This window comes from Trichechus manatus, unplaced genomic scaffold, assembly GCF_000243295.1.
Source record: "Trichechus manatus latirostris isolate Lorelei unplaced genomic scaffold, TriManLat1.0 scaffold00038, whole genome shotgun sequence".
In the NCBI taxonomy this organism is placed as follows: Eukaryota; Metazoa; Chordata; class Mammalia; order Sirenia; family Trichechidae; genus Trichechus; species Trichechus manatus.
Window position 1 is genome coordinate 506,638 of NW_004443974.1, and position 25,373 is coordinate 532,010.

At 40.2% G+C, this 25,373-nt stretch overlaps 1 protein-coding gene across 1 annotated transcript; it reads left to right on the top strand.

Annotated features, from left to right (window-relative positions):
* The first annotated feature begins 11,752 nt into the window (after positions 1-11,752).
* On the top strand, positions 11,753-20,998 carry CLXN (calaxin). The gene is made up of 6 exons (XM_023730640.1): positions 11,753-11,884; positions 15,942-16,100; positions 16,769-16,873; positions 17,545-17,696; positions 17,976-18,080; positions 20,221-20,998. Exons 1-6 carry the CDS (start codon positions 11,827-11,829, stop codon positions 20,281-20,283), a joined length of 642 nt encoding a protein of 213 aa, XP_023586408.1. The 5' UTR covers positions 11,753-11,826; the 3' UTR covers positions 20,284-20,998.
* The last annotated feature ends 4,375 nt before the right edge of the window (positions 20,999-25,373 follow it).

Consider the following 25,373-nt stretch of genomic DNA (forward strand, 5'->3'; position numbering starts at 1 on the left):
TTTGTTGAATAGTTTAAGTGTTATGAGGGAACAGGGCCACATCTGTCCCCACACCCCAGACAGTGCTTGGTCCATGGTGTGATGGTTAATTTTATGTGTCAATTTGTCTAGGCTATGGTGCACAGTTGTTTGATAAAATACTAGTCAAGTTGCTGCTGTGAAGTAGTTACATGTGATTAAATCAGCTGGTGTTAAGTAAAGCCAATTACCCTCCTTAACGTGGGTGGACCTCAATCAATCAGTTTAAGGCCTTAAGAGCAAAAAGGGAGCTTCCCTAGGATGTGTTCTCCCTCCAGGCTACAAATACACATTTTGCCAGAACTCTTTCACTCTTGATTCTTCCTATTGCCTAATCTACAGAATTTAGGACACAAAACTGCAGGAGTCTTCAGCCTGTCATCTTATCTATGGATTTTAGGGCACAAGACTGCAGGAGTCTTCAGCCTGTCACCTGACCTATGGATTTTGGACTTAACAGCTGCCTACAACCACATGAGTCAATTCCTTGAAGTAAACTTCTATATATCTACACCTTTATCTATGTATCTCACTGTTCCTGTTTCTCTAAAAAAACCCTGACTAAGGCACATACGTTGACACAAGGGGAAGAGGAAGACAGATGATGGAGATAGATGGATCTATAGGCCCTAGAATGCCAAGGATCACCAGCAGCTACTGGAAGCTGAAACAGACAAGGAAGGACCTCCCCCTAGAGTCACACCCTGATTCGAACTTTCAGCCTCCTGAACTGTAAGAAAATAAACGTCTGTTCTATAGTCACCTACTTAAGGTATTTTTGTTATAGTAGCAGTAGCAGGCTAAGTCATGTGATGAGGGCTCCAGGAGTGGCTGCAAACCGGCTGCCGAGTGACTGGGTCGCACGTAAGTGCACACCCCTCTTCTGTTTCCCTTTCTCTCAGAGGAGAAGACAGGACAATGAGAGGGTGGTGCAAGTCACTCATCATTAATTGCCACATACTACCAGTCCATCTTCTGGAAATCATTGTTAGGACATGGCCCTGCTCTTTTCTACCCCAAGATTCTATTCTTATAATAATAAACCATCATATCTTGTCTCATGATCATATTTGAGTGAGTGAACAAGAATTAAGGGATCCTTTCCACACTCTATACAAGATGTTAGGACAGCATTGCCTGGACTGACCAGACTTGTGAACTGAGTCCTTTCAGGAACCACAGTGCACAGAGCATAAGCTCCTGGACTAGCACATGTGCCCTGCTTCACATTACAACCCCGTCTCCTCTATAAGACAGCTTGTTCCCAGTGGCAGGAGCCTGGCATAATTCCTAGTACCTAACACAAGGCACTTGGTGCACAGTGAGCACTCAAAAAATATACATCCAATGATTGATCAAATGAATGAATGCACAAAACAAATGGGCCTCAGGGAAACAAATTATATGACTTTTTCTGGGATTTGTGTCATTAAAAACTTCTTCTGCTCTGAAACAGATTGATGACATAGCCACAATGCAAAGATAACAACAGTAGTCAAATTCTTGGTAAAGTTTTGCATTTGAAATAGCCTCTCTTGATCTGTTTTATTTCTAGCACTACAAAAAAGATTCCCCCTTTGGAATATTCCCAAGTGTAGCCGCGTGTTAAAGATGACAGCAGAGCAGGAGAGAGAGTTTCTTAAATACAGTTATTTTTCTGAAGTACCAGAACAAAGTGTGGTCAAAGTGGCTGGTTTGGCAATGCTCATTGTCATCAAAGGCCAGAAAGTGCATCTGCAGGGTTTTTCTCTGTCAGTCATTGCCCTATGGTGTCCAGCTCCCCTGGGCAGTGATTGGCTCAGAGCTTTGCCTCCTCCACTTACACACAGTTCTGGGACAGCCATTTGGTATTCCCCACCAAAACATGAGACAAATAGAAGGAAAGAAATCCCAGACTCCTTTCTACAGCATAGCACAGACCTAGAATGGAAATCACAGGGAATTCAAAGGCTGAAGGCTAATACAGCCACCATGCATGTGCAAAGGAAATCACGGCTTTGCTTAGATAATTTGAAATATTGACCAAATATGAAAAGCGGTCATGATGCATTTGGCTGATATGAGATTGCAGTTTTTTTTGTAGGTTAAAAATTGTCAACTGTTGACATTTTCATTAGTTCCAACCTAGTGAAGAGGTAATGAGAGTAGATGAGTATCAGCTTTAGTTTTGTTTTCCAAGAATCACAGAGCTCCAAAAATCATTACAGAAAATAAAGTCCAACTTTCTCATTTTAAAGCTTGCATTATAGGATTAAGTTTACCTGTAACTGAAAAACTCCAATGGCAGTGGCATAAATGAGATTGAAGCTTATGTCACACTCCTGCCCACAACATAGGCGACACCTCTCCTTCCAGCTCCATCCTAAGATTGGCTGCATGCTCAAGCTACAAGCCTTGCAGAACTGGTCAGAAAAGGGGTGTCCAGGACCAGACCTGGGTCTTGGGGACCCTAACCAGTGGTTGGGGGCTTGGACTTGCCCTTGCAGGGGTTGCGATAGCACTGGTCCACTCTGCAGCTGTGTGGAAGTGGTTTTGAAAAGCCCGAGACTGCAGACTGTGCAATGCAGAGGGCTGAACTGCCCCCAGGGCAATGAATCCGAGGAGAGCTGAGCGGGCCCGCACTGTCTAGATGAGCAGAAAGGGCAGAGTCAGGGCCATGAGGTAGAAGGGGTGCAGGTAAACTGCGGGCGACACCCTCTGGCTCTGGGTTGAGTAGGGATTAGGGCTCTCAGCCTTTTCTGGAGAACATCTACAGCAGCAGCAGTGACCTCAGGGACAGGGAGAGATGAAGCCAGTGAGACAAACGGTCACAAAAGAAGGGTCTCACTCAACACAGCTGGAAGGGTTAGAGGGGGCTAGGCTAAGAAATAAAGTCTAATAAAAGGACACAGTTATTTGAGGATAGGAAAGTCTGGGAGCTTCCTTTTCGCTGAGGGGTCAAGAACTATGGGGGATGAGAAATGGTTAAACAGGCCTTCCTGACCTCAAAAATCTGGACTTTGGCACACATAATTTTACTGTTAGAACTGGCTAAGAGGTCAGGCCTGATCTAAGAGGCAAGTCCAGGTCCTGCTCTGCGTAGGAGGTGTGTGCCGCTGCCCACATTCCTGGTTAGTGCTAGAACCGGGCAAGGCGCCCTGTGCTAGGGCAAGCACAAGGCTGTTGTGCGAAAGAAGCATCCTTAATGGCCTTGGGTGCTCGGCACACACATGCACATGCACACACAAAGGTAAAAGCAAATTTGATTGAACTTATTTGGTTGTAAATGAAGCAGGGATAAATAATGAACATTTGAGTTGGAAAATATGGTTCTCAACGTCACTTTCTAAATTTTTAAAGTAAGGAGATTATAGTGGTAAGAGTTCAGAATTCTTATTACAAAAACTTATTTACAAAAAAATTCTTTTATAAAAACTAGTTCAAATCTCAATGATACCAGCTTCCATATTACATAAATGCATTCCAGCATAGAATATCAGCCATACCATTTGTAGCTTGGGGGAACAAAGAATCTTTACCTGGGAAACATTTGGTTCACTACACGTATTTTATGATAATTGTTTCCTTTCATGGATAAAGCAAAAATGTTGTCTTCTTTTGTTGTGAACACTTCCAAAAGCATGTTGTCTGTAATCAACAAATATTAAAATCAGAGAGTTTTTATCATGGGTTTCTTGTTTGAGGGTGCTTTTTCAGATACACTTATGTGAAAAGCAGAGAAAGCACCAAATAATATTTCTCAAAGCCCAAACTAAACATAAATATCCAAGATCTCAACATCGGAAGTGTGCACATCACATCCCTTTAACAGCTTCATACTTCATGTCTCTGGGCTCAGTGCTGCATTCCTGCTAGTAAGGATCAGTGAACTCCTGGAAATCTCAGGGTCAGTCCCTTCGGCCAGGCTTTACATGGCTGCTTCAGTCAGAGCTGCACAGCTGAGGAGAAAGCATACCTGATAGTCATCTCCACCCTCCAAAAATACTGCAAAAAACTGCTTGTGAGCTACAATAAAATAGCTCAAGGAACTACATTTCTCCTTGCTTCAGTATGGCCTGGATTAGGCAATATGGTCTTTCAACAGCTTGGGATCCTAGGCCACCGCTTACACCAGACATCTCACACCCTTCCCTACTCTGAGTCTGTGAAGTCCATATGCCTCCTGGATAAATCTTTCAGAAGAAGACTCGAAAAATGAGCACTTCCCAGAGTAAGAGAACAGGCATCAGGAGGATAAAGCATCCAAGCGCTAACATCCAGTAGGGGCTGACTCCCGGAGGCTTCCCTACAGGCTCCCTGGAGCCGAGAGCAGCTGCTGCCTTACTTAACATTATTGCCAGTACAATGATGATGATTCAATGTCACACTTTCATTGACAACTTTATAAATTACAGTAAGATATAAGGTCCTTATACTTAGTAAACCATGGGCATTTGCCTTACCAATATTCCTCACTGGGAGCTTGATTATGGTTAACAAAAAAAAAAAAAGTCTGTTATTGTTAGGTGTCACAGATGATGTCCCTCTCCAGGGACTGGTTCCTCCTGATAATATGTCCAAAGTATGTGAGACAAAGTCTCTCCATCCTCATTTCTAAAGAGCAGCCTGTCTGTACTTCTTCCAAGATAGATTTGATCCTTCTTCTGGCAGTCTATTGCATATTCAATATTCTTTGTCGACATCATAATTCAAAGGCATGAATTCTTCTTCTGTCTCCCTTATTCATTGTCTAGCTTTCCCATGCCTATGAAGTGACTGAAAATATCACAGCTTGGGTCAGGCGCACTTTAGTCCTCAAGGTGACATCTTTGCTTTTCAACACTTTAAAGAGGTCTTTTGCAGCAAATACAGCATTTAATTTCTTGACTGCTATTTCCATAGGCACTGGTTGTGGATCCAAGTAAAATGAAATCTTTGCCAACTTCAATACTTTTCCATTTATCATGATGTTGCTTATTGATCCATTTGTGAGGATTTTTGTTTTCTTTATGTTGAGGTGTAATCCATACTAAAGGCTGTAGTCTTTGATATTTATCAATTAATGCTTCAAGTCAGTCCCGCTTTCAGCAAGCAAGGTTGTGTCATCTGCATATTGCGGTTGTTAACGAATTTTCCACCAATCCCGATGCCACATTCTTCTCTATACAGTCCAACTTCTTGGATTATTTGCTCAGCATACAGATTGAATAAGTATGGTGAAAGGATACAACCCTGATGCACAGTATCCCCTTGTTCTGTTCAAAGGTCTGCCTCTTGGTCTATGTACAGGGTCCACAGAACACAGTTAAGTCATCTGGAATTCCCATTATTCACAATGTTATTCATAATTTGTTATCACCCACACAGTCGAATGACTTTGTAAAATCAATAAAACACAGGTAAACATCTTTCTGGTATTCTCTGCTTTCAGCCAAGATCCATCTGACATCAACAGTGATATCCCTTGTTCCATGTCCTCTTCTGAATCTGGCTTGAATGTCTGGCAGTTCCCTGGCTGCAACCGTTTTTGAATTATCTTCAGCAAAATTTTACTTGCATGTGATATTAATGCTTTGTTCAATAATTTTTACATTCTGTTGGATCAGCTTTCTTTGGAATGGGCACAAATATGGATCTCTTCCAGTCACTTGGCCAGGTAGCTGTCTTCCAAATTCCTTGGTGTAGATTAGTGAGGGTTTCCAGCTGTGCATCTGTTTGTTTAAACATCTCAATTGGTGTTCTGCCAATGCCTTCAGTGCATTTTGGACTTCTTCCTTCAGTACCATCAGTTCTTGATCATATGCTACCTTCTGAAATGGTTGAACGTCAATCAGTTCTTTTTGGTACAGTGACTGAATGTATTCCCTCTATCTTCTTTTGATGCTTCCTGCATCATTCAATATTTTGCCCATAGAATCCTTCAATATTGCAACTCTAGGCTTGAGTTTTTCTTCAGTTCTTTTAGTTTGAGAAATGCCAAGCATGTTTTCCCTTCTGGTTTTCTAACACCAGGTCTTTGCACATTTCATTATAATACTTTGTCTTCTTGAGCTGCCCTTTGAAATCTTCTGTTCAATTCTTTTGCTTTATCATTTCTTCCATTCGCTTTAGCTAGTCTACATTCAAGAGCAAGTTTCAGAGTCTCTTCTGACGTCCATTTTGGTCTTTTCTTTTTTTCCTGTGTTTTTAATGACCTCTTGCTTTCTTCATGTATGATTTCCGTGTTGTCATCCCACAAGTCATCTGGTCTTCAGTCATTAGTGCTCAATGTGTCAAATCTATTTTCTAAGTTCAGGTAGGATATACTCAAGGTTGTACTTTGGCTCTCATGGACTTGTTTTGATTTTCTTCAACTCAGCTTGAACTTGCATGTAAGAAATTGATGGTCTTTTCCACAGTCGGCCCCTGGCCTTGTTCTGTCTGATGATATTGAGCTTCTCAATTGTCTCTTTCCACAGATGTAGTCAATTTGATTCCTGTGTATTCCATCGGGCAAGGTCCACCTATATGGTCATCATTTAGATTGTTTAAAAAATGTATTTGCAGTGAATAAATTGTTGGTCTTGCAAAACTCTACAATCTGATCTCCAACATCATTTCTATCACCAAGGTCATATTTTCCAACTACTGATCATTCTTTATTTTCAACCTTTGCATTCCAATCACCACAATTATCAGTGCATCTTGCTTTCATGTTTGATCAATTTCAGACTGCAGAAGTTGGTAAAAACCTTCAATTTCTTCATCTTTGACCCTAGTGGAATTGGTGTGCAAATTTGAATAATAGTTGTATTAACTGGTCTTCCTTGTAGGCGCATGGATATTATTCTAACACTGACAGCTTTGTACTTCAGGATAGATATTGAAATGTTCTTTATGATGATGAATGCAGTGTCATTCCTCTTCATTTTGTCATTCCTGGCATAGTAGATCATATTATTGTCCAATTCAAAATGGCCAATACCAGTCCCTTTAAGTTCACTAATGCCTACGTATCGATCTGTATGCATTCCATTTCGTTTTTGATGACATTCAATTTTCATAGATTCAAACTTCGTACATGCCATGTTTTGATTATTAATGGATGTTTGTAGCTGTTTGTTCTCATGTTGAGTCGTGCCACATCAGCAAATGAAGGTCCCGGAAGCTTGACTCCATCCATGTCATTAAGGTCGACTCTACTTTGAGGAGGCAGCTCTTCCTCGGCTGTATTTTGAGTGCCTTTCAACCTGAGGGGCTCATTTCCAGCACAGAGGACAAACTGACAGATGAGTGTGTATTTTGGTTGAAGTTCAGTTTAAAAGAAAACTCTTCTTTGTTGCCCACACATCTTTTTGAGCACAAAGCTGAGACACTGCATATTTGGTATGGAAATACTGAATATAAAAAGACGTCTTTACACCTCTGTCAGGTAAATGAGGAGCCCTGGTGATGCAGTAGTTAAAGCTCTCAGGTGCTAACCAAGAGGTTAGTGGTTTGAACCCACCAGCCAGTTTAGGGCAGAAAGACATGGCAGAGATTTACTGCTTCAGAAACCCTATGGGGCATTTCTACTCTGTCCTATAGGGTTGCTGTGAGTTGGAATCGAATCTAAGGCAGTGGGGTCTTTTTTGTTTGTTTTAAGGTAAATGAGCTTTAGAAATTACTATCTCCTGAATATCTCCATAAGTGTCAGAACACACACACAATCACTGTCTCATACACTCACATACTCATACTGCCTCCAACACTCACATTCCCACACTTATACACACTCACACTCAATCACAACCATACACTCACACTCACACACAATCACACTCACATATTCCTGCAGGAACTCACATTCTCACACTTTCGCACATTCATACACTGATATACACTCAATCACAATCGTACACTCACTCCTACACACACACATGCTCACTCACACATTCACACATTCACACACACACTCACTCTCCCACACACACAAACCCACTCACACCCCTGGCTCCTAGCCCCAGATGCATGTGAGGAGAGGGTGCACCAGCAAGGAGGGGGATCTCCATCACATCCATTCCACATGCATCTCAACCCAGAGAGGGAAGAGCAGCCCCAACCCAAGCGCTGTTGCAAGGCCATCCTAACATAGTTCTTGACAATGGAGATATTGTGAGGAAACCTAGCAGTTTATTCCTCAATCTGGCAAATTTTCCCACCAGGCTCCATTAATAATAGTAACAGAACATAGACTGTGTTTTTAAACTTCAGAGCTATAGATAGATAGATGATAGATACATATAAAGATGAAAATAGACATAAAAATAGAAAAAGAGAGAGAGATCATGTAGTTCACAGTCTAATGGGAAGGAGAGATAAAAAGAAAAGAAAGCTTTACAACTCTGATAAGTGCAAGAAAGGAAACAGTCCTGAGGGAGATGATGGCCCAGGGAGGGATTCACTCTACATAAAACCAAAAGCCCAGGACTCATGGTGGCCCTATAGGACAGAGTAGAACTGCCCCACAGGGTTTTCAAGGCTGTAAATCTTTATGGAAGCAGACTGCCACATCTTTCTCCCTTGGAAGGGCTGGTGAGTTCGAACCGCCGACCTTTTGGTTAGCAGCTGAGCAGCTTTAACCACTGTGCCACCAGGGCTCCTTTCATTCCACACAGGGTAGTCAAAACAGAGCTCTTTGAAGGGTTGTCATGGGGGTAGGGGTGGAGAATATGCAAAAGTTCTGAGGTGAGAGAGCATTTGGTGGGTTTGAAGCACTGAAAGCAAGCTCATGGGACTACAGTTACGAGCAAAGGGGAAAGTGGCAAAGATAGAGGAGTATTGTTCAGTCACCAAACCAGAGGGTTAAATTACCTGTTCTCATCACTGTCTCTACAAAATAAAATTAGTAACATTAAATTTAAATTATGTAGGTGACTAGTCTTTCTACTTTACTTTTATTAAAACTATTTCATAAAAGATTTGTAACATACTTGGAGATCAATTCTATGATGTCATTTCCTAAACGGCTTCCAAATACCTTCTCCATAATAGGGTCCACATTAAGTAAAACACTTTCTTCAAATCAAGGCCCAAGCTATTTATCATGGCAAAATTCCAATTAACTGTAAGTCAAAGGGAAGATTGTTTTGCCCATAAAGTTAAAGGAAACATTTATTGCATTAACAGTTACTTTAATGTATCTTTAAAAAAAAAATTGTATCTACAAAAGAATCCATCTTGATGTTGCTTGAATTTTGGAAAGTTAGATGATCAATTTAGGCACAGCAAAACTTAGGCACAAAAAATTAAACAGAATGTTTTATTATTCCATTATTGATGAATTTGATATGAGGTCACTGTTCAGGTTTAATTGCCTTACTTTGAGAAATGCTTGGGGAAAAGCAATTGGAAAAAGCAATTATTTTTCACTCAGTACAAGCAACTGAAAGCTACAAACAGAAATTTCAATTTGTCTTAAAATGTTATTAGCTGACTGTTTCTAGCAGACATACCAAACCAAACCAAACTCATTGACATTGAGTCAATCCCAATTCATGGTTACCGCATGTGCTACAGAACAAAACTGCTGCATAGCGTTTTCTCAGATGTAATCTTTACAAAAGAAGATTGCCAGGTCTTTCTTCCTTGGTGCCACTGGCTGGCTTCAAACTACCAACCTTTGGGTTAGTAGTCAAGTGCAAACTGTGCCACCCAGGTACTTATCATACATACAACTTGTTTCTAAAGTCTAAAAATATCAGTTTCAAAAACTTCATGGGAATATAATAAGACTCTGCACTTTACCAATATGCTGACAAAGCATGCTACCAGTGAACCCTGAGGTTTTTCTGAGAAAGATTTGCAAGGCTTCATAGTCAGCTTCATACAACAAAGCTTTTGGAGATGTGTGCTAAAAGAATACTATGCAAGAAAGAACTTTGGAGGAGGTGAAGGCTCACAAAAGTTTCTCAACAGGTTAAGTTTGTTTTTTGGGTTTTTTTTTGCCTGGTATAACAGATTTGAACATTTTAACCTCAGCAGTCTGTGCTATTCCTCCTACATCACTTTTTCCACTTGAAAGGAAACATGGCAGGTGAGCCCTTGGCTTGCAGCTTGTAAAATAAGAACTGATTTCTCACCCAGTAGCTGCTCCCCAGCAAGCTCTCCCTGTGATGTTTGTTGAGATGCCTGTACACGCCCCATCAGCATGCTCATGGCCAGCAGAGGCCTGCTCTTCTCCATAAGACATTCTCTTATGAGCTCCAAACAACCACTCTTTCAGCTCCTGTCTTTTGAAATGAGCACTGTATCAGGCTTCATGAGTTAAATATTTGCTACAACTCTAGAATCTAACAAAAGCCACTAGAGTTTCATGGGTGAGTGTAATTAACATATGCCCAGTCCTTTCCATCTGTTCTCTACAATCTCATTAGTAATTTCACAGCTGTTAGACAAGGTTGCACAGAGGAACCCTATTTAACCAGAGTACTGTTGGAAACTCATACTCACCATTGTTATCATTTCATATGGTTAAATTAGTTTTACAATAATACAGTTTCTGTCTTCACCAATCACTCCTTGGAAACTCTATGGGGCAGTTCTACTCTGCCCTGCAGGGTTGCTATGAGTTGGAACCGACTGCAACGGGTTTGGCTTTTGGCTTATTTTTGCCAAGCATCATCTGCTCTTGTTTCAAACAGCATCCCAATCCTTCACCAGACAAACACATGAAACAGGAAAGGAAAACCTGACCTCCGGACTGGAACTATTTTATTTTGGATTGTTACACATGGTTGGCAGCATTTTTCTGCTTTCAGTCTAAAGACGACAGTATGTGTACTGTAAAACAGTTTGTATTCCAAAGGCCACTTTCCCCTCTGAAGTCAAGCAAATGAGCGCTGGAGAATACTGCAGGTTTTGAGCTCCCGGCGGACCCAGCCCATTATACTGCAGTGTTAATTCAAAGAGGGTGTCCGATCTGTGGTGAAAAAGAGCAGAAAGTCCTCCCACACAAAAGATGTCCTTTGTTTGCAGTCAAAATCTTTCAGATAAGGAAGTGATCAATTCTCCTGGGCTATTTTCCAGAAAGGTAAGTCTGACGGTACCCCACACCCAAGTTGTAGTTGTCAGCCTATCTCTACCGCGGAGGCCGCCTCTTTAGTTTAAAAATTGCCAGTGGTTTTCCACTTGCGGTATCCTGCAACCCAGGGATGAACTGGAAAAAAATTCCAGTTTTCCTCTTGCTCCCAGTCACATGACCAACAACTCCCTGCTGGCTTCGGAGCAAAAAGGCTGACAATCCAATCGAAAGGGTGGCTCAGCCCAAGGAGCCCACTCTTCAGGTCCTGCAAGACATGCATGGTCTGTGAGCGCAATTGCCATTTCTCTAAGCCCCTCCATGTTCTCCCCGGTCTCCTAGGCGATCTTAAGCCTCAGCTCAAGGTGTAACTTTCACCAACCAAAACATCCCCCATACAGCGTGCATTGTATGTTTTTAAACTTGAAAATTTACAACTGAAAATTAGAACGTCACCTTCAGCAAGCAAAACACACTCCGCAGCGCTCCTGGCTGGGCTTCTCAAGCCAGACGCGCGATCGCCCAGGCGCCCTAGCTTGGGAGCCAATCGGCTGCAGGCCGGGCTGTTGCCAGGGCTACATTGTGTGTTGGGGCCTGGCGCCGCCCTGCGCTCCCCAGGCCGCAGCCAATAGGTGGCCCGCCTAGCCTTTGCCATCGCCATACTGTGTGTTAGGGCCGTGCACGCGCTCTGCCGCCGGGGCCAGCCAGGCTGCCCCAGCCCCAGGACTCCAGAGGGTCCCAGCGGCGCCCTCCTAGACACCGACCAAGGCCAGATTCCCTGAACGCCCAGCATGAACCGCAAGAAACTGCAGAAGTTAACGGACACCTTAACTAAAAATTGCAGACATTGTAAGTAAGAAGCAAGAGCTGGACAGATAAGGCTCCTGGACCGGGTCCGACCCGGTGCTAATGCCCGCTGCTTTCCGCCTCCAGAGTCTGTGTGACCGTGTAGCCCCATCTCGCTGCTGTCTTTCTGCACCCCACCCCCAATGAGAAGTCTGGCAGGGAGTCCTGGGGTTGTAGTCCTTTGGGACAGGCACCCACGCCCAGGATCTGTAAGGGCCAGTATTCAGACATCGAGCACTATCTTCCCACGCTTGCACCTCCTTTCTTCTCAAACCCAATTATTTTTACCTTCTAGAAAAGTGATTTATATGCCCAGGAGACACGTGTGGTTTTAGTCTCAGACAGAGGTGTAAAATAAGTACAAAAGACCACCAGACTTAAGAACAGTATCACAACCAACCTGCTCTGTGTACCTCCCCCTACTTTCTAGCTCTTTTTAGAGGAAATAAACCTGCAGAATCCAAGTCCTGGAAGCTTAGCAAAGGAACCACAGAGAAAGTGGCTATCAATGTCTGACCATTTTTAGGAAAGAAGAGTTAAAGTGGCACAGAAAACTACCTCATAGCAAGAAGATGTTTGGAAACCAAAGAGATCAACAAAGCTAAATGCATGGTAATGAATCTGTTCCCAACTCCACTTCCATTTTCCAGTTGCTGGTGGGGTTGAAAGGTAAAGGAGGCTTGCAGGTGACAAAAGTGCTAATTAAAGATATCTACCTAATCGCATGTCTTAAAAGGAGGTCCTAGAACTTCATAGGATACTTCAGGATTATACTCAGACTGAAAAGTAAAACTTTTGGGGGACATGGAAACCATGAATATGGCTCAGATGAGGAATATGTTGTCTGGTGAGCAAGCTTCTAAATTATGTGCTTATTGTAAAACTACTAGCCACTTGGGGAAACAGGAGTAGCCACGATCCCAAGTTTTAGTGTAGTTCTAGAGATTACAGGATCCAGTGCCTTCTAATCATCGTATCTGATGTAATGAGTGTGATTACTCTTAGTGGGGTAGTATTGTAAATAAAAGGATGTGTATAAGCATTTTAAACTTCTTAGAAAAAAGGCATCCTGTAACTTAAGGCATTATTGTGATTATTATAATCTGATGAAGATTTTTTGTTGTTGTTCTATTCTGTTGTTATTTTCCTTAAAACGCTTTCATTTCGGGGAAAAGACCAGATATTCTTAAAATGTCTAGTAAGCGTTTCGAATAAATAATCATAAACAATGCAGTAACTACTGTATAAAACACTGAATCTGATTTAGCTCCTGCTCAGTAAGTTTACAATATATTGCAAACAGCCATTCTGCAAACAAGGTGAGTATATATTTTAGAAGGTAAGTGAAAACATGAGAGGAAAAACAGTCAACTTTCTCAATTTCTGTCCTTAAATAATTTTTTTAAGTGAGATTCACAAACTTTGATGATTACCAGTTAAATTCCATAGAGATAGTTACAAATCATGGACAATATAATAATTTCAAATTTTTATAAATAGGGGACCTTCCCCCTAAGTTCAAATTTACTTTTAGTTGTCAGGTGATAATGTCACCGGATGAAGTGGATAAATTTTGTATAATCAGAGAAGAAGAAAAGATCTAAAGTGATTGTCTTGTTAGTCCACCATTCTACAAACATGGTCTGCAAGACACATTTACACTATTCCAAAAAGATGAAAATCCGTTACTGAATTCCCCTTAATTCATTTAGTATTGTATTCTAGAGTTTGTATTGTATTCTAGAATATCAGCAAGAAAGAGTTTTCTTATGGATAACCTTCTGATCATTCAGGTAATAAATTAAGCTACTTTTCTTTCATTCATATTTCAGTTGAGGTGGGAAAATTCTCTGTTAGCATTTCACAGAGTTAGTACATCATTCTGCATACAGGCTTTTCTTTCCTAACCATTAACAGCTCTTTTTAAATCGTAATCATTCATATTTATGTTTTTCCTGTTACTTAATCAGTTTATATGCCAAATCTTTTAGGTTTTCTCCCCACCAAAGTTTTCAACGCTTCTCTTAAATTGCAGGATCCAAAACCAGAAGTAACACTCAAGCTTGGCCCAGAGCAGTGCCTGTGTGATAAGGTGGTGCTACTCAATCCCTATATGCTAATGCTCTTTAAGGTGCACACAGGGCCCACCCTTGCTTTTTGAAAACACTCAACTGTAATTTTATCTAGTTTTGAAATAGAACCTTCCTCATCTTCTGCCTATACTTCATATTTCGACTCACTTTTATATTCTTACTGTCAGGCAATAAACTTTCCTCCTAGGGACCTCAAATGGGCATTGGAGCACCACCCTTTAAACAATTATGTGTCTGGGGAAATATGTGTGTGTTATATAGATGCTTTAAATTAAAATTTCCTTCCTCCAATTGCATGTTAATTTTCAAATGATCTACAACAGGATTCTAGAATACATAGGCAATCCTAGGGTTATGAATCTACATACAGCCTGTAGTTTCGAACCAACCCCCCTAAGTCTATTATATTAAAAATTCAAGGTACATGCAATGGTTCTTAATAACAAACAAATGCTAATTTGCGATGGGCATCAACACATTATTATTACTGTATTATTATTTTAAAGATGTTTCTTGATTTTTTTTTAATGCATAGAAAGGTACACTGTATACTAAGACAAACATTTGACTGGCATTAGATAAAAATGGTACCTAACTGTTCGTACTTACTTGCAAATCTGACATAAAGACAGGCTTAGGAATGGAACTCCTTCTTTGGTTTTTAATCTTTCCAGAAGCAGACTGCCACATCTTTCTCCTGAGGAGCATCTGGTGGGTTCAAACCACCAACCTTTTGGTTAGCAGCAGAGCACTTTAACCACTGCACCAAAACCCTATGGAACAGTTCTATTCTGTCCTATAGGGTTGCTACGAGTTGGAATTGATTGTACTGCAACGGGTTTTTGGTTTAAATTGAAATGAAAATTGTTACCTGGTTTTCAGGAGCCTGGTATCCATTTGCAGAGAAAAGGAGTTTAGCAAGTAGTTAAGTTGTAAATCTCATTAATGCCTATAATCAAAATGCTGAAAAGGAACACTACCATTCTTAAAAGAACTCTGTCTTATTTTGAAACATACATTTTCCCACCTTGTAAAGTTTAAGATCTGCTCCCACAATCATTTATTTAGGTAACTTGGTGTCTTAGTCATCTAGTGCTGCTGTAACAGAAATACCACAAATGGATGGTTTTACAAAGAGAAATTTATTCTCTAAGTCCAGTAGGCAACAAGTCCAAATTCAGGGCGTCAGCTCCAAGGGAATGCTTTCTCTGTCGGCTCTGGAGGAAGGTTTGTGTCATCAGTCTTCCCTTGGTCTGGAAGGTCCTTGTGATGCATCAGTCTTCCCTTGGTCTGGGAGCATCTCAGCACAGGAACCTCAGGTCCAAAGGACATGCTCTGCTCGCAGCACTGCTTTCTTGGTGGTATGAGGTTCCTCTGTGTCTCTGCTCGCTTCTCTCTTTTATATCTCAAAAGAGATTGGATTAAGACACTATCCAATCTTGTAGACCTCATCAGTATAACCTCATCATAGTGATAGAATTTACAACACATAAGGAGATCACATATAACCTCATCATAGTGATAGAGTTCAGAACACATAAGGAGATCACATATAACCTCATCATAGTGATAGAGTTTACAACATGTAAGGAAATCACATCAGATTACACAATCATACAATACTGGGAATCATGACCTAGTCAAGCCGACAGACATTTTTGGGGGACACAGTTCAATCCATGATGCTTGGCTAATATTATTTTCTTTTTTCCTAAACATGACTGAACTTACATCTGTTTAATATTCAGCCTCTGTTAGGAGGTAATGTTATTCCTTTTATTTTAGTGCATTGGCCATCCTGTATTAACTTAAGAGTCATAAACCTCAAAAGAGGAGAGTCTTCTGATGACGACTCCATATTTGATGTGTTTGATGTTGTTTGCCTATAACCTCATTAATCCTGAATGCAAGTTAGAACTTAATGAAAAGATGCATTTTTGTTGTATCTCAGTTCTGTTCTTCCACAGTTAATACATATGAAGTGAACTGCCTAGTCAGTCTCTTTTACACGTTGGTGGGAGATGTAGCAGAGCGGCCCGGTGCGGTCACTGGACTGGATCGGAATGCCTTCCGGAACATCTTGCATATGACATTTGGAATGACAGATGACATGATTATGGACAGAGGTGAGAAGACACGAAAGAATCAAAAGATGTTGGGGTTGGGACATATTCTTGGTTGGAACAGTAATGCTCTACACTTCCAATTTCACTTGAATATAAAAATTTAATTTTGTGTAGATCATAGGGAGTGAAGATCCACTCTAGTGTATATATTTAAGAAGAGGGCAATGTCAGGTTGAATAACTAGGTTTCCCATACTTTATATAAGGAAATCGAAAACTTATATTTCTACTTAGTAACATAATAAGTAATTGGAATGGTTTTTAAAGGACATTCAGATTTCTTTACATCATAGAAGGCATTTCAGTATAAATTAAAATATAGTCCATCTGTTAAGTAATATTATTTTTCTTAAGTACCAAAATAAAAAGTATATATTTTATATTAATTAATGTTACTATTAATTTATGTAGATATTTTAGTTAATTACTAATATATTTGAACATTCAAGATTTTCTTTATTACCACAAAATAGGAAGATAAAATGCGAAAGTTTAAATAAAAGAGTTTTTTGATATCATGATGCCTTAGTTTCCTCCTTTGTCAGATGAGGACCTTGGACCGTGTGATCCCAAAGTTCTCCAGATTTTTAAGAGAGAAGTACCAGTGTAGGTCCATTCCCGAGAGTGAAAAAGCATCACAAGTGTGACACCACACCTCTCTCTCATTAGTGTTCCGAGGTTTTGATAAAGATAACGACGGCTGTGTCAACGTAGCAGAGTGGATTAGTGGATTATCACTGTTTCTTCGAGGGTCTTTGGAAGAAAAAATGAAATGTAAGATTTCAGGTTATTCCACTTTAGGCGAATGATTTTGTTTGCACATCATGGGTAACATATCTCAAGATTTTTAAATCAGCCAGTGAGGTGGGCAGGTTTGTTTGTTTTAATGCCCGTTACCTCTTGTATGGAGTGAGTTCAAGTCAATGTTAAGGGATGAGTAAAAAAATTAGTAAAAAGGAAGATCAAGAGATTCTGAGGAGTAATTCATTCCAAGCAAGCAAGACTGCATAGGCATATACTATACTTGCTAACTATGTAAAAATGTTTTTAAGTATTAAGCATTTTACATATTTCTTTACTTGAATTGTGACCCTAAAACCAGGGAACATTGATTCAAGTGCTCAGATTCTTAATTAATTATTAATTCGGAGTGATTCTGTTTAAGAGTCCCATTCCAGTTGATTTCCCTAGAGTTTCAAGATGGAAATGTCCACATAATTGTTCATTGGCATGCTTTTTCATAGCCAAGTGTAAGGAATATTCCAAAGGTTGTTGAATATATTCCACTAGCATATCTGAAGCCCTTAGTATGGAAGTCAGATTGCACTAAGTTCATGGGGTTGAGAAAAGCTTCAACAACATAGACCTTGGCCTTGAAAACTTTATCGGAGCAAATGTTACGTTGGTGGTAGTATCAAATTTATAATTTGTTATTTTTTGAAAAGATTGCTTTGAAGTGTTTGATTTGAATGGTGATGGATTCATTTCAAAGGAGGAAATGTTTCACATGTTGAAGAATAGCCTACTCAAACAGCCATCTGAAGAAGATCCTGATGAGGGAATTAAGGATTTGGTTGAAATAACACTTAAGAAAATGGTAAATATGGATAAATTAGGGTTTATATCAAAATTGACAGGTCAGATATGGGATGGAAATAATTAAAATGTGGCAATCATCGTATTCCTGCTTGGTGAAATTAAACACTTGAATAGTGTTCTTTTATTACAATATTAAAAGTTCTTTCAATTTCACTGTTGAATCTCTTATTTTCCTATCTTCTTTCTTCTATTAACACTTTACTTTGAAAAGATAGTTTATGCTTGAGGATAAGTATTTTTTAACATGTTAACTAGCATATGGCTTGCCCCTCTCCAGGACCATGACCATGATGGGAAGCTGTCTTTTGCAGACTATGAACAAGCTGTGAGAGAAGAGACTCTTCTGCTGGAAGCTTTTGGACCATGTTTACCTGATCCAAAGGTAACAATAGTACTTTCACTGAAACATGACCAAAACATAAACTAGGACAAACAACCCAGGACTTCTTGGCTGGTGAGTGGGGGATAAGATGAATAAAGTTCATCCACAGAGAATCGCTTCTAAATATGGAAAGCCTATTGATGAGGAACGTACCTGTTCTTTTCATAGTACTAGTGTAGCCCATTGCTTTTTTTGTTATTATTCATTAACTTATTTATACATGCAAGAAACAATGAGGTTTAATATGTGCCAATGAATCTGTATTAGAAGAGCACTCCGTATGGGATGCAATTGGTGATAAGGCTGGACATGCATAGAAGGACCAAGTCCTGTGGAGCTTGGAACCTGGATTTTGTCTTGAAGGTGATGAGGATTCACTGAAATATTTTAAGCAGTGATGTGGTATGTAAATATTACCGCAGTGGTTAAGTGCTCAGCTGTGAGAAAGATGCAGCCTGTTTCTGTAAAGATTACAGTTCTGCTCTGTCCTATAGGGTCGCTAGGAGTCGGAATCAACTTGACAGCAGTGAATTTGGTTTTGGTTTTAGACTATGCCCCCAGCTGCTACTCAGAATGTCCACCCAGATTTCTTGAACAAACCCTTGGTTTTCTCCAAGTCTACCCATTCTTGTGCCTTCTCTCCCTCTATAAATGGCACCCCATACACCCTGTTGTTCAGTCAGAAACCAAGGAGTTCTACTAAATTTTTCTCTGGCAGTGCTGCTAGCTTCTCCTTTAAAACAGGTCCTGAACGTGGCTCTTCTTCACACCTCTGTTGGCCACTGTCACCTTTCACTAGCCTAGATCAGTAGCTTTCTTACTTCCACTGTCATCTCCGCTCCTGGATATTCTCCACAATGTCTAGTACGTTTTGAAAACCCAAGTCCTAGCATGGCCCTCCTTTGCTTGGAGCTCTCCAGTGGGATTCTAAAGTCCGTGCATCAGCTATTCCTCTCTTCCCAGCCTCCTCTTCTCTGCCTCCCATTCTCTCTTGCCACTGGAGCTTCACCTGCCTACCCGTGGTGTTCTCCAACCACCAAGCCCGTTGCCCCTCAGTGCCTCTGCCTTTAATGCTCTCTCCCCAGGCCTTCTCAAGCCTCAGTCTTTCCCTTCACTGTGTCATCCTGACTTTATCCCTCATTCTCCGTTTCCTAACCCTGCTTTATTTTATTCACAGCATTTATCATTACCCAGAATGATAATTTACTCATTTGCTCATTGTGTCTCACCACTCAGATGTATGTACCCTGAGGAACTCTGTCTTTGTTCATGGTCATTTCCCCATATACTGTGCCTATCACATGGCAGGTGCCTAATAAATGTTGAATGAATTGAATGAGTGAATTTAAGAAGTAACTGGTGGAGAGTTCTGGATCTATCTCCTTCCAATTCCTCAGGAACTACTTTATCATTTACTTTCACTTTTTACCTTCTATCTTCAACCTCTCGCCTGTCTGCTGACACCTTTCCATCAGAACTTAAGCAGATTCAAACCTGTCCCACCTTGTAAGAAAGAAAGAAGGAGGAAAGATAAGAAAGAGAGACATTAACCTTAATTCCATACCTCCTCCTATTTCCTGCCTACTGACTTCCTTTCACAGTCAAGTTTCTTAAAAGAATTGTCTAGGTTTACAGCCTACCATATCATTCAGCTTCTTCTCGTCTACCTTGTTAATGAATCTTATGGACACTCTTGAGTTTTTGTCTTTCTGGACCACTTCCTTTCTCACCCTGGCTCTCAGTTTGGCTTCTCCTCCAGGAAGCATGCTCCAGCCATTCCCCAGCTTGGCTGTGACCCCAGAGCTCACCTGATGCTCATCCAAGGGAAGTGCTCATTGCCCTGCAATGTTCTCACCAGTCTTCTGGCCCATTTCCTTCATTAGACTGGAGATTCCAGAACGCTGGGTCTTCATGGTCTTTTTCATCTTTGTGTCCCAGAACCAAACATAGTGCTCAGAAGATAGTCAGTCCTGACTATATATATTCCAAGCACTATGTGAGTGAAAATCAGAAGCACTTGAGCTCCAGTCTCCCTCAGTTATCTATGTCTCTTCACAAACATTAAGGAGACATGTAGACACTTTGTTTTGTCCTACCTTTGTTGCAAATCTATACTAATTTGAGCACTTTTATTTTACAGAGCCAGATGGAATTTGAAGCCCAAGTATTCAAAGATCCACATGAATTCAGTTATGACATGTGAACATCTAAATATCTGTGTTGTCTCAAGAGAGTAAAAAAGGTACATCCATATTTTTTCTGTGTAGCTAAGAATGATGATGTCGAATTGTATGTTTGGCTGGGGTGCAGAAATGGGACTGATACATTCCATTTAATTTTGGTGTAAGATGCAAGTAAAATAGACAGATCACGGTTGGTTTGTCAAGATGAGTTAACATTTCTAGAGTTATTTTATCACATAGACTATCTGTGGAAGCACGTGACTGTCCTAAAATGCTTGGATTAATGAATTGAGATTAGATAATCATGAATTATTAATATAAAGATTACTCATGTCAGAACAATTCTGAGTATATATTTAAAAATCATTGAAACTACTGAATTCCCTGGTGGAAGAAATAAATGGAATATATGTCTGATTGTCTCCATGAACAACTGCCTCCTTTGCCATGAGACCTGAAGAACTGGATTGTGTCCAGCTAACATTACTGAACATCTGTATCAAAGATTCTGTTGAAGAATCCTGATCAAAAGGGGGAAAATGAGGAACACAATTTAAAATTCTCATGGAATCCAGACTTTCTGGATCCGTTGAGGCTGGATGACCCCCGAATCTATTCCCCAAAGAAATCTTTAAACCTTGAACTAAAACTATTCCCTGAAGTCATCTTTGAACCAAATAATAGTTTATCCTAATTAGAAAAGAAGTATACTCTTTTAAAGAATTATCTATATGTGATCAAATTGACAACGGTGACTATAAATGATATATAATAAGCTTAGGGGGCAGTGATTTTGTGTTAATGATGGTGAAATAGTTTGGAAAAGGCTGTCAAGAAAGGTGGCACAGCTTGAAGAATGTTAACAATGTCACTGAATTGTATATGTAAAAATTGTTGAAGCAGTCTATGTTTTGTTGTGTATATTTTCACCAGAAAATAAAAATAAAAGAAAGAAACTAATGAATTCCCTTTGAAGCAATAAATAAGATGGCACCAAAAGAATAAGGAGCACTGTCATTTGGCAAGCATTTATTAAACACCTTTGTGTCAGGCACTGAGGGAGACACAGAGGGATGAAAGATACATGGAGCCTATGTTAATATGCTTTATATTATCACTGTTTGAAGTTACTAGATTGTGAGCTTCTGAGGGCTGGGATTTTATCCTCACACAATTTTACATGTTTGTAGCATTGGTACATTTCTCTGCACATAATGGGCCTGCAATAAATACTGCAGATTGGATTAACAAGGGAAAAGTGCCACTAGATAAATGCCAGCTCTCAGCATGCAGAGGAGGAGCAATGTTTTCTTCTGTTTTTTTAAGATTAGTGGAAGGAACCCTGGTGGTGCAATGGCTGAGCTAACTGCTAATCGAAAGGTTGGCAGTTAGAACCCACCAGCAACTCTGAGGGAGAAAAATCTGGCGATCTCCTGTAAAGATTACAGCCTCCAAAACCCTATGGGGCCAGTTCTATTCTGTTATGTAGGGTCGCCCTGAGTCAGAATCTACTCAAGGGAGCACAACAAACAACAAAGATTAGCGGGTGATTCACAGCACAGCTTCCAGGTTAGCTCTGGAGCCATTCCAGGCTCCCCATACCCTCGCCCCAGTCGTTCCTCCTACCTGTGCTGACTCCCCACATGGCTTGGCCAGGCTTACCTGAATGACAGCACACCCCGCTCTCCACTGGGATGTCATCATATTGTAGTGTAATCACAGCCTTACTTTCCCCCACTCGCCACCTTCTCCCAAAGACAGCTCACCTGCATCTCTTCATCTGACAGACGCCAATGCTCATCAAATGAAAGAACTAGAAAGACAATCTTATGTGTTCTTTAGAAAACATGTCTTTAAGCAGCAGAGAGAAGCTTTGCACCAGTAGCTGTTTTGTCCACATTTGAAGGCGACTTGGGATATTAAATTCCTTTTCTTACTATATAAGTTTAAGCAAAAGAGTAAATTGTGTGAAAGAATGGACTGCTACAAATAAACAAAAACAGTATCACAAAAGAAAAAATATTTTACTGTCCAAATATTATTTTTAATTATAGATTGTTATATAGACGAGCTTTGCCGTAATGTTTTTAGCTGCAAGTAGGCATAAATAATGCATCACACAATGCTTTTAACTTTTTTAAATGGTCTTTTTCTGATTACAAAGTAATAGATTTTCACTTAAGGATATTTGAGAAGTTCAAGAAATTAAATATAACAAAAGCATTGGCTAATATCAATATTCTAGTGTATATTCTTTCAATCTTTTTTAGGCATCTGTGAGTATTTTTGCAAAGATGAGCTCACATTGAAAATACTCTTGCAAACTGCTTTTATAGTTAGCACTATCTCATGAATGGAGCCCTGGTGGTGCAGTGGTTAGGAGCTACAGCTGCTAACCAAAAGGTCAGCAGCTCGAATCTACCAACCGCTCCTTGTAAACCTTATGGGGTAGTTCTGCTCTGTCCTATAGGGTTGCTATGAGTTGGAATCGACTTGACAGCAACAGGTTTGGTTTGGTTTTTGGTTTATCTCACAAACATTTTCTCAGGTCATGAAATACATGTCTATCACCCAGCTTGTAAGGGCCACCTATTTTCTCATCATGCATATTTATTAAATCATTTCTCTACCAGTGACATTTAATAACCCTTTCAAGACTCAGTTATTTTCTGCTTTGAATTTTTTATTGATACCATGTGTATTCGTTAATGGAATGCATTCTGAATTTTTGAGTGTGTCTGAATTTTTGGTAGGTACGATGGATTTTGTTCTTGCTTCATGCCACCAATCCTACTCTCAGAGTCCAGAGGGACGTATGGGTCTCACTAATTCTACTCCCCCAGACGTATATGCCCAAAAAAACTTTTTATCAAAATCCATATTTTTCATACCAAAAACATTGATTTAGAACCATACAACACCCTGTAAAAATGGTAATTTGTGGTACATGCCTGTTTTTTCCATTTCAAACTGTCATACAGGTCTCCGTCTGCCAGCAGCATGCACTGTCAGTGGGAAAGCACTTCCCAATAAACCCCAGAGGAGGAGAATATAGGTGGGCAACCATATAGCCCAATAATCATGAAAAGGTTATGCTGTTGTCACATTTCAGCTATTATAAATAATTCCAGAAGTGAGAATCACGTGGATAAATCTTTTCAGCTGTGTTGGTGCCAACCAGTGCAGGTAGCTGTGTAAAAGTAGGGGTGTTGGCCCAGAGACCATGTGTATTTTTGAGATTTTTGGTGCATGTTGTGAGATTACTCTCCAGAAAGGCCCTACTGCTGGACCCAAAGTGTTGGACTGCTCAGTTCCTTTCCCTAAAGTGCACATTCTTTTAACATCATCATTGAACAATATTTTAATGTGCCATTTAAAGAACTATTTTTATTTATCCGTACCCATACTTTTTATCGTATGCTGATTTATATATTCACCTCTATGTGACTAACCCTGTCTTGACTTAGCATTCTTTGAACCTAAAAATTATTTAAAAAAACAAACAAACAAACTTCTGAATAATTTTAATGAAACTTGAGCTGGTATTGGTACTTTTACTATAAAAACTCATAAGCACTATTCAAGTGCTTCTCCCATATATATAGAATGCACCCCGTCTGCTGTTACTCCTCATGATCTGCTCAAATTATTTCCTTTTCTACAATTTCTAGATTTTTGGATTCTCTTAATTTCACTAATAACAGCAACTCATAAATGATTTTAACACGGAAAATTCACTGAAGTTAATAGCAGGGTCATCTAAGTATACTCGAGCACATTTGAGACAGAACTCTTGTACACTCAGCTACTGAACAACTGTTTGACACATAGTAAGTCACTCTTAGCTCTAGGGACCTCTCAGCCCCCATCCTGTCATACTCTTTCTCCCTCTAAGCAGAGTCAACCTCGAGGAGCAAGGTGTTTGCTGTCTTCAGCGCTTGGCTAGGACAAGGGAGGAGGGGTTAAAATTTGGAGGACTAGAACACAGTCACCCTCTCAGGTTCCTCAAAGCTGAGGCTCCATTCCCCTCCCAGCACTCTGTGCATCAAAGTAGGAAGCCAGCCCAGGTTCACAGAGAGAGGTGTGCGTCAGCCCACAACAACACAGAGAGATTCCGCGCGGAAAACAAGTATGCACCTTTTTTTAACTATAGGATTTAAAAACTACCACTGGAAACTGGTAGTCCTGCATTCTTAACCTGCAAATGTCTTTGGGTACAAGATTGTACTTGTAAGAAACCAGGCCTGCAATTGCTTGCATCGTAAAACCATCCAAAACATTTACTAAATCCTCACTTTGTGCAAAGCAAGGAGGGTTCAGAGAGTCTAAGTCAGTTGGTCCCTGCCCTCACCTCATCATAATGTAAAACAATTCTGTACCACACAAAGGTCACGTCCTCACTTACCACTCTTGAGATTCATGGTGACAGCCCCCCACCACACACAAAGTCATACCATTTTTATTTAAGAAGATTGTAATAGGACTTAAAATAAAATATATTTGAAACATGTCTGGAAACTTTTCCTCTAAGCTTCTGAGCTTCTCTTTAGAGACTGCATCATGCCTTGTCCCACATTTTATCTAAATGCTTCCTGCTTCCCCCAGAATCACCCCAGAACTATGGTGCAGCATCAACAGCTAATGGTTAATTCTCAACAGGTATAATAACAGAGGGTTGAGAATTGCATTAGACATACAAAGACAATAAAAAATACACAACGAAATATAAATTTAATCCCACACACACACATATTAATTACAATTTAGGAAATGGTGAAGATACATTGGTAATATCAAAGTGAGGCAGAAGTAACACAATTGTATTTTTGGGTATGGTCACTGCATTCTCCACTAGAGAGTGAAGCAGATGGTCTTTGGGCATGTTTTTCAGTCTAAACTACCACTGATGGAGTACATGTCAAGTAAATCAAAGCCCCGCCATCCCCCGCCCGGCATTAGATGTATTGCAAGAAACATTGTTTCATGTCTCAGCTCCATGCAGGAGCTAAGAGAAAGGAAACCTAACAGGGAGGCATCCTGAGTAAACCAAGCCAGTGTCTGCATTTGAGACCTCCTCAGTGAGGTGTCCTGCCCCTAGCAGCAGTTAGTG